Here is a 9374-nt window from a genome sequence, read left to right on the forward strand (position 1 = left end):
TTATAACATAACTTTTGAGCCTTTTTTGGCCCAAAATTGTACAACTGTTGTATGGATTGTTAACTGAGCTCTGCAAGTGCAAAACAACTCAGACGTTCCTTCTAGTATTGAAACTAATTGATATGTTTTAAGATATTTTTTTAAATAATAGTAATACATTATATATATATATATATATATATATATATATATATATATATATATATATATATATATATATATATATATATATATATATATATATATATATATATACATATGTATGTATGTATGTATGTATGTATGTATGTATGTATGTATGTATGTATGTATGTATGTATAATTCTTTTAATTTCAGATCTAAAAAGTGGGTTATCAATTGCCGCCGTCAAGATCTTGACAACAAAACTTCAGTAGAACTGAATAAATCACATGCTCTATGCAGTGAACATTTTGAACCAACCCAGTATTACACAACAAATATTGGAGGCAAAAGGACAATTTCATCAGCAATCCCAACCATCTTCAATGTACCAAATCCTCCTAAAAAACTCTCTGTCAAAAGAAAAGTACCTTTAGAACGATTTCTAGTTCAGCCAAGAAAAAAAAGTAAAAAAATCACAAGTGATCAGTCTGAAGAGTTAACAATTTTTCATAGTGCAGACACTGCACATTCAGAAGAATCTGATGATAAGGAAAAAACTACAAAAAAATTGAGAAAGCTTCAAAAAGCCTCACACTTAAACCATGTGAAAATTTATTGGTTAAACAAAAAAATATTGTTTTTAAAAGCACAAAAAAAAAAATGCAATGGATCAATTGAGCATATTAGTGAACTTGCAAAGAGATACCTGTCCAAAGATCAAGTTAAATTTTTTAAGAGTCAACTCAGAATGAACAAACGAACAAAATAAGGAAAGAGATGGACAATTCATGATAAACTGCTTTCGGTATGGATTATTATCATAGTCCACAGGCATTTTGCTGCTTGAGAGAATTTTTTTTTTGCCAAGTAAGACAACACTTCTTGTTTTCTTGTTAAAAGCATTTGAAAAATTACAGCCTGGATTTTCTGCAAAAGTTTTTGCATTACTCAAAATGCGAGTTGATTATATGAATGTCCATGATCGCAATTGTTGTCTTGTATTTGATGAGATGTCAATCAAGCAACATATAGATTATGAAAGGGATCTTGATCATATTACAGGCATTCAAGAAGATGGAAAACCATTAAATGAAGCTTTAGTTTTAATGGTTTGTGGTATTGTCACAAAGTGGAAGCAGCCTGTTGCATATTTTTATAGCAACAGTTGCGTTCATTCAGAAAATCAAAAATAATATTGGAAGCCATCGATAAACTGCACTCAACTGGATTAATTGTACAAGCTTTAGTGTGTGACCAGCATACAACCAATATTTCAGCTTTAAAGTTACTAGGATTCTGTAAAACAACTCCATACATATCTCATCCTACAGCTCAAGCAATATTGTACATAATCTTTGACCCTCCACACTTGATAAAAAATCTACGAAATAATTTGATTCGGCATGATATAACTACAAATGGAAAAACTGTATCATGGAAATACTTACACTCTTTGTATAATATAGAAAAGCAAAACCCAGTTCGACTTGCACCAAAGTTGACAGAAAGCCACCTGGACCATTATTATCTATGCGAGTAAAATTAGCAACACAAGTTTTCAGCCATCAAGTTTCAGCAGCTATGTCCTTGTATATAATTGCAAAGCTTTTACCATCAGATGCTTTGGCAACATGTGAGTTCTTTAAAAAAATTGACACTCTTTTTGATATGATGAATTCTAGAAAGTTATTTGCAGACAAACCAGCTAGATGTGCATTACTTGAAGGAGAGACTATAAAAAACTTGGAAGAAATCAAAAATTGGATTTCAAAATGGCATTTTGAAAAAGCTAGGAGCCAGACTGGTATTTCCAGCCATTGGAGACTAATAGCAACAATAAACAACATTACATTATTATCCAGAGAGCTTCTTGCAGAAGGTTTTCAATTTATTTGCACATCCCATTTTAATCAAGACTGCATTGAAGATTTTTTCTCAATAATACAAAATAAAGGCGGTTGGAATGACAGACCAACATCAAAACAGTTTAAATCTGCATACCAAAATGCTTTGGTTCTTTTATCTACTGAGCAAACAAAGTCAAACACAAATTGTGTTTCAGAATCAGATTTCACAGTTGCAATAACTTTAGAAGCATGTTGTTAATCTAGTTAATGAAAAAAGTAATATAGTGAATAGTTTACAATTCAATGAAACAAAATTAGCACACAAATGTAATGTAAATCAACCAATGCAAAGTCAGGGTTCAGTTTTACAAATTCATTCTGAAACTGTAGAACCAATTCTGTGTTATCTTGCTGGTTGGCTAATCCAAAAAGTGTCTTTATGTCAATTATGTAGAAACATTTTGTCTAATCCACTTTCTGAAATCTCTGGTAATCCTTATGAAGAGTTTATCAGTATCAAGAATTGTAATGGAAGAATCAATTATTTACAACCAAATTCTTTCTTGTATAAAGCTGTACAAACTATGGAAGCTATTTTTCTTATGCACATTAAGAAAATATTTGCATACAAATATCTAGCAGGAACAATTATTGAAGCAATCAAGAAAGACTGCAAATTTACTTTCATTTATAATCTTCATCCTGAACATGTATTGCATTTAGAAAAAAAACTGATCCACAATTTTGTTGATATGCGGATTTATTATTATGTCAAGTTTTACAATCACAACATAGCTCCACGTAACAAAAAATGCCCTAAAAAAATGGCTCGTGTTCTTCATAAGTAGATATTATACTTAGTTGAAAGAAACTTAATTGAAATTATTTATGTTAGTATTATACAGTTATGTTACAAACCTAATAGCATACTGTAGAGGGCAGTTAAGAATTGAAATGTGCATATCAGAAATAGTAATTCATAATTCAATAAGACTTATAAGTCAAATATGTATTTCTTTTTTAAATAGAAAAAACAATTATTACTTACGTTTACCTACGTCAAATATAATACCACTTTTTTTTATTCAAATAAATAACAAACGTAATAGTATAAAAAGCTATTTATATACTACTATGCTTGCATTATTATATTTCAGCTCCATCAGCGCTGTTGAAACAAAGCATTTGCTTTTTAAGTAGATTAAACCTGAAGTTATGTATTTGTAAAAGTATTATTGTTTACAAATCTGGCTGTACTAGGCATCCCATAATTCCCGTTGACCGAATAACACTAAAATCCGCGAGTCGAACACCCTTGCAACTTAGCCTACTAGTTTTTCTTTTCAATTTTCTTTGCACATTTATTACAGCAAATGTTGGTGCTGATGGATCTCTCACTCCCCCTCTTATTATATATGCTAACCAGAGAATCCTCATGATTTTATAGCATTGCCTCCAAATTTAGTTGCTGTTGGTAAACCTGCTAAGGGTTATATAAATCATGAAGTTCTCTATGAATATTTTTGCAAAGCATTTGGTCAGTGGCTGACAGATAAAAATATTCATTTAATGAAGAAGCTAGGAGATTTACGAATCATTTTTATCCTCATCCACCTAATAACACTCATTTCATGCTGCCACTCGACGTGGGACTATTTTGCCCCATGAAGAGTGGCCGGACGAAGTTTGTGGACGCTTTCGGTTTCGCCAATCCTGAGTATGTTTCAAAAAAAAATTTAAAAAAGGAGGAAGAAAGTTTCTCATAAAGTTTTATGTATCAATATTTTCATATATCAATATTTTTATATATCAATATTTCTCATAAAGTTTTATGTATCAATATTTTTATATATCAATATTTTTACCTTATGGGAAATATACCTTAAATACTCCCTGCCTGATTTTTTTTGTTTGCTTATCTCGTTTCCTGAAGTATAACTACCTTAAGAACAACTTTTTGAATCACGGGTATCTTTAAATTTGGGTTGCGCGATGAATAAAAAACTCTTTCTAATCTAAGAATATTGCAACTCAATAGCGCATTATTTTCAAGAGCGTGACACGATAGTAATAAGAACGTTGTGTTACCCAGTTATGCAAATTTAAGCTTGAGTATTGTATAACTATAACTATGAAAGTCCTTGTGATTGAACACCTTGGTGTTCTAACAAAAAAAGGTACTCAAGGATGTTTTCATGCTCAAAGTCACCTCTTTAGTGATCTTTATAGAAATATGCGAGAGATTAGTTTTAACAAAACAAGGCATTTAGTAATTCTTTGACTGAAATACGGTCACTTAAAGTGTTATTTTTATGCGCATGCGCAACTGGTTTTAGATAACTTATTTATAATCTTCTAGTTCAACTGTTCCGTTTGATAAGTCTGACTTTTGGGAAAAGAACGTCACTGATCTCATTTTAACATTTTTGTCTGGTCTAAATACTATTATATAGACTTTTCCAGCAAACAAACCCACGAGCAAAGTTGTTGCTACAATTATCGTATCTAACATAACTGCTATAATTTTAAATTTGGCAGAAGTTCCAAAAAAAACTGGCAAAAATGCTAACCATATAACAATTGTTGTGTACATGACAAAACCAATGTCACGTGCTTCGTTAAAATTTGAGGGTACTTTGCGAGTTCTAAATGCGTAAAATGTGGTCAGAAAAATGATCAATAAATTATAAACAATAGTTGCGTAAAATTCGGATGTTTCTTCGTAGCAACTTAAATCTTTGCACAAAACTCTGTCAGGGTTTCGAGTAAACCCAAATGTTGAAATGCAAACTTGTGGTAGAAGTAGTATTGCTACTAAAACAAGTTGCCATCTAGGAGTTAAAAATGAAACATCTTGACGGCCAGAAAAAATTCTCGCAATTCGATTTGTCTTGATTAACAGTGATGAGTAACATATACACAAGCATAAACCAAGACCAAATCGTGAAGCGCGACACATAAATAATGTTGGAAAACTTAGCATAAAAAAAGGTAAAAAAAATAATAACAGAATGCCAACTAGAAGTAAGTAAGTCATTTCTCTACCAGACGCTCTGACTAAGGGCGTTGAGTTATTCTTTAAAAATGTAATAATAGTAATAAAGGTTACAATAAAACCAATCGAGCCCAACAATCTTATGATAATGGACCATGCTAGACTAATTTGTTCTGGCGTCTGCTCAACACACTTTTCACGAAGGGAATCAGGCCAACAGCCTCTTTGACATGGTTCGCATTTATCAGATGACGGCAGGTACTCGTTGTCTTCACATTTTTTGCATTCCCAGCAGTATTGCTTAGTTGTGTAAAATAGCTTTTCTCCAGCGCTTTTATTACAAAACATTTGGCAAGAACTACTACCAAAAAGAGTACGGAAGTCTTCTTTGTACATTTTAAGTTTATTTGAAGATGTATCCGACCACTCCCCAATTAATTCAAACTCCCCTTTTGATCTATACCTTATATCGTAGCGACCAACTACGGGAAATTTTACTAAACCGCTAGTACCATTAAAAGAAACGTTTTTTAAAATTGACAAAAACTCTGCTCTATTAATTTCCGGTTTACTTTTAAACTCTCTTACGTCACTGTTATGAACTTTCACAATATAGCTGTGTATCGCTTGTGCAAAAGCATAAACTGCATCCATAGTATACGGAATTTTATCGTCTCTTTGACATGTTTCATTCATAGTTGAATTAAGACAAAACCTAAACGAATCATTTTGAAAACTGTTGCATGTAAAATTGGAGTTTGTGCCGTGGACATTTTCTTTGCACGCCTGTTCCCAAAAGCTTTTAAACCAAGGGTTTTCTTCATTAGTAAAGTTTTCAGGAGAGAGACTGGAGTACCAGTTATCGTAGAAGTCATTTACATAAGTTTGATCATAATGAAGTGAAAAAACTATAGTATTGTCGGATTTTACTTGAAACCATGTGTCACTGGCAATTAATCGATAATGAGAGGTAAGGTTTTCCTCTTTTATTGCTTGCACAATATTTTTTGCGTCCGGAATCTCACAATAGCAAAGAATTCCTTTGATACTCGGTTCGCTTTTGTGAAATTCTTTAATAATTGCTTGCAAATCAGCTACAGAAGCACCTGGAGTGATCTTTTTTTGATTGACAACACGCAAAGTACGATTTTCTGCTGCTTTCAAAAATCCAGCAAACCCATATTCTCCGTATGAACCAGTTGAGTAAAGACCGTAAATTGATTTCCAATTAAGTTTTTCCTCTATAAAATCTATCATAGCAAGTGATTGAAACGAATCTGGCGGAACTGTACGAAGCAAATGGCTGTATTTGGACTGGTCGGAAAGTACAGTACTTGTAGCACCATAAGTTACCTTTAGATGAGAAACAAATATAAAGATTAATTTAATTCTATAAATCAAGTGAGAAAAATGTTTACGATTGTTCTTACCAGAGGAATTTGGAATAGTCTCAAGAGACTGGCCACAGCCGCCGTCGTGAGGCTCATACCATCTCCAACTACTCCAAAAAATGTTTTGCTGCTGTTTGCAACTGATTCGCATACTTCGGAACCTCGGTTAATTACGAACTGAAGAGATTCATCTAATGCTTTTGTTTCTGTACCACAAGAGTCACGGACTTCAATACCTAATTTCAATCCAAGCAAGAGAGTTGGATTTTCGTTCACCTTAAAAAATATTTATATAAAAAATCTCTTTAAGAAATAGGAGTTTAGCAACTCGAGATGACAAACAGAAAAATTTATCGCCAAAAGATTACACAAGAGATAAGAACCTTTTGAACAGCATATCGCATTGCTTCTAGTCGCATCATGCCAAACATACTTAAGTCGCTTTCACACAACAAACTGTTTACACCGCCAGCATCACGTATTGCAACTAGTCCACCAATCATTACATCACCTTCTATTCTCAGACGATTTTTATCCTCTGAGCTGAAAATATTTTCGGATGCTTTCGTAAATGATATGATGACAAGAAGCAATATTGGCGAATCCATTTATGTTGACCAACGCGTTTCGATGTTTTCGGTGAGTTACTTTCTCATGCTCAGGTACTTAAAATGTTTGTGCAAGTCTAAAAAGAAGAGCAAATAGATTTAAAGGATTTAGTTTGGTCTATATACTTTATATTTTTCTCCTAAATACGATTTGAAAGACTTCAAATGAAAGGTTGTTTAAACCTCAAATATTTTATTCAATAACATTTCAATAACTTAATATTTTATTCAAAAACTTTTACAAGATATATTAACTAGATAAAAAGAAAAGAAAAAAAGAAGTAAAAATTAAATAAGAAAAAGCATAATACGCAATTTAAATGTAAACTTGAAAACGTTAGTCCTCTACAAGTTTAAAACGTTATTTCGAGTGGTTTTACTTTCCCGCAAAAAATTTCACATCTAACGTCAAATTTTTAATGCACAAAAAGAAAATAAAAGTGTTCAGTTATACGAAACTGCTTTAGTCAAATGTAAAAACCAATGTATTAGAAACGCATTTACCATGTATTTTTTTGCTTAAGTTGGATTTATCATGCCTAATTAAATGTTTAATTCTAATTGAAAGGTTTTCTCCAATGAGAACGTGTAAAGAGGAAAAAATAATAAGACCATGAGCTTTTACAGTCATAAACCGCTCTCCACCACAATAAAAGTTATCAGCCAGCTATATCAACATTTGGCAAGAGGTCTAAGTCATTAAAATCGTTGCTATTTTTGACCTTTCGTAAACAGTTTTCAGTTTTTATTTCTTATTTTGAGGAAATTAAATTATTTTGGAAAAAAAACACAAGCGAAAATTTTCCATATTTATTTCCACACCTATTTGTGACACACCCATTTGTAACGAATTCTTCATGCAAATTAAAAACAAATTGTGCTTTCCCAACGAATATCAAAAGAAATATATGAAGTTTGAATAAAAAATGTGATGAGTTTGCATCAATAGCTGTGCTGAACAAATAATTGCTATGATAAAATATTGCAATGATATTATCACAAAAGATGGACACAAGTAGTTTATCTTTAAAGTTTTAGAGTAGCAAAATTTTTCCAAGTGCTATTGTGACAAACATACTGAAATTTAATCGATGGGAGCTTCAGCATCTTTCAGGGAAAAAACTATAATAGCAAAATAAAAGAACTTTTTGTATCAAAAACGTTGCGAAATTTATAGCAGGTAAAGCTTTCTCCCAAAATCAACAGTTAAATGTAAAATTTACATAAACTACAATTTTCTAAAGACCAACTGATTTTATGTGAGCATAAAATAAGCTTCCTCTAATATTAAGAAAATATACGCCATTAAAAAGACAAAGAAGAAAATAATTAAATTGCTTAGATTTTCACTAAGAATAACCAATCATTTAACAGACAATAGAATTCCAAACTCTTTTTAAACACGGGTGAGAACAATTTTATCTCAAAACAACTTGAATGTTAATTCCTTTGTTTTTATATTTTCATCGGAACTAAAAGTTATGTAGAAACCAAAATAAACTTGTAAAAATTACCGATGAAAGAAAGAGACATGTTTATTGATTTAACTAAGTTTTGTGCAAACAAAAGCTAAATAAGTTTTTTAAGTTAAAATTTTAGTTTTAAATTCAACGTAGCTATCCTCTTTAATTATAAAATTAACTAAAATATTTTGATTTTGACCTTTTAAAATGCCGAAAACTAAATGTATCTGCAATTAGGTGTGTTTTCTGAGACTGCTGAGTTTGTCAATAGAGATAGTAGAGTTTGTCAGTATTTCGCAAAGAAGCCAAAGTTTAAATAGAAGCACAAGCTCTTTAATTATTTTCTCTACCGAGAAAAAATTTCTTTCTTTGCTTTTTTTAAAATATATTTGTTAACTGTTTTTCATAAATACTGTGTAAATATTCTAAATATTCGTTTTCATTTACAGGCAACCATGTTTTTAACGATCGAAAACTATTGTTCAAAAAAGTTGCTTCAAGTTGTTTTTATGTTTTTATTTAAAAAGTAAAAAAATAAATCTCTTTTTAGAGTAAATTTTAAACAAATAAAAAAATTCTTACTGAATCAAAATGAGAAAACTCGAGGAGAAATGGAAAATCGTAACGCTTTACTCGAAACTGAAGCTTACGATCGATTACAGATTTAGTGCAGATGGCCACTATTTTGTTTATTATTTGTCTTAACTATTACTCGGTGGTCATTTTTTTTTTTTTTTTGAGTTTTTTTAAATTTCTAAAAATACATTATTTTTTCGAAATCTGCTTTTCACCAACAACAAGGTTATCGATTATACCAAAACTTTTTGAGTCCTTTTTCCATTAAAGAGATTAGAACACCAGCGCTTTGTTGTTCCGTTGTTAACGAAATAGTTACTATCTTCTACATCAGTCTTTCAAGATAAATCAGTCTTTTAAGATAAAACCG

The 9374-nt window shown here is 31.2% G+C and overlaps 1 protein-coding gene across 2 annotated transcripts; it reads right to left on the reverse strand.

The window, feature by feature from the left end:
- Positions 1-4055: 4055 nt before the first annotated feature.
- LOC145189175 (metabotropic glutamate receptor-like) lies at positions 4056-9142 on the reverse strand. 2 transcript variants are annotated; one of them, XM_090087082.1, is made up of 4 exons: positions 9011-9142; positions 6741-7042; positions 6397-6633; positions 4056-6319 (listed from the first exon to the last, which is right to left on the reverse strand). In XM_090087082.1, the coding sequence occupies exons 2-4, from the start codon at positions 6963-6965 to the stop codon at positions 4313-4315; spliced, it is 2469 nt and encodes an 822-aa protein (XP_089943208.1). In that variant the 5' UTR covers positions 6966-7042; positions 9011-9142; the 3' UTR covers positions 4056-4312. The 2 variants fall into 2 exon arrangements, with proteins under 2 accessions (XP_089943208.1, XP_089943209.1); XM_090087083.1 differs by lacking the exon at positions 9011-9142 and adding an exon at positions 7470-7672.
- Between the last annotated feature and the right edge of the window lie 232 nt (positions 9143-9374).

The sequence above is a fragment of the Hydra viridissima genome, unplaced genomic scaffold, assembly GCF_058129835.1.
Source record: "Hydra viridissima isolate aposymbiotic clone 2 unplaced genomic scaffold, HvirCarnegie_v1 scaffold_5, whole genome shotgun sequence".
Classification (NCBI taxonomy): domain Eukaryota; kingdom Metazoa; phylum Cnidaria; class Hydrozoa; order Anthoathecata; family Hydridae; genus Hydra; species Hydra viridissima.

Excerpts from the sequence above, each read along its gene's own strand:
- LOC145189175 (XM_090087082.1), bottom strand. The coding sequence starts at position 6,965 with ATGGATTCGCCAATATTGCTTCTTGTCATCATATCATTTACGAAAGCA. Across the intron at positions 6,634-6,740 it reads TGCGATATGCTGTTCAAAAG|GTGAACGAAAATCCAACTCT; the intron begins GTTCTTATCTCT and ends ATATTTTTTAAG. Across the intron at positions 6,320-6,396 it reads GACTATTCCAAATTCCTCTG|GTAACTTATGGTGCTACAAG; the intron begins GTAAGAACAATC and ends TCTCATCTAAAG.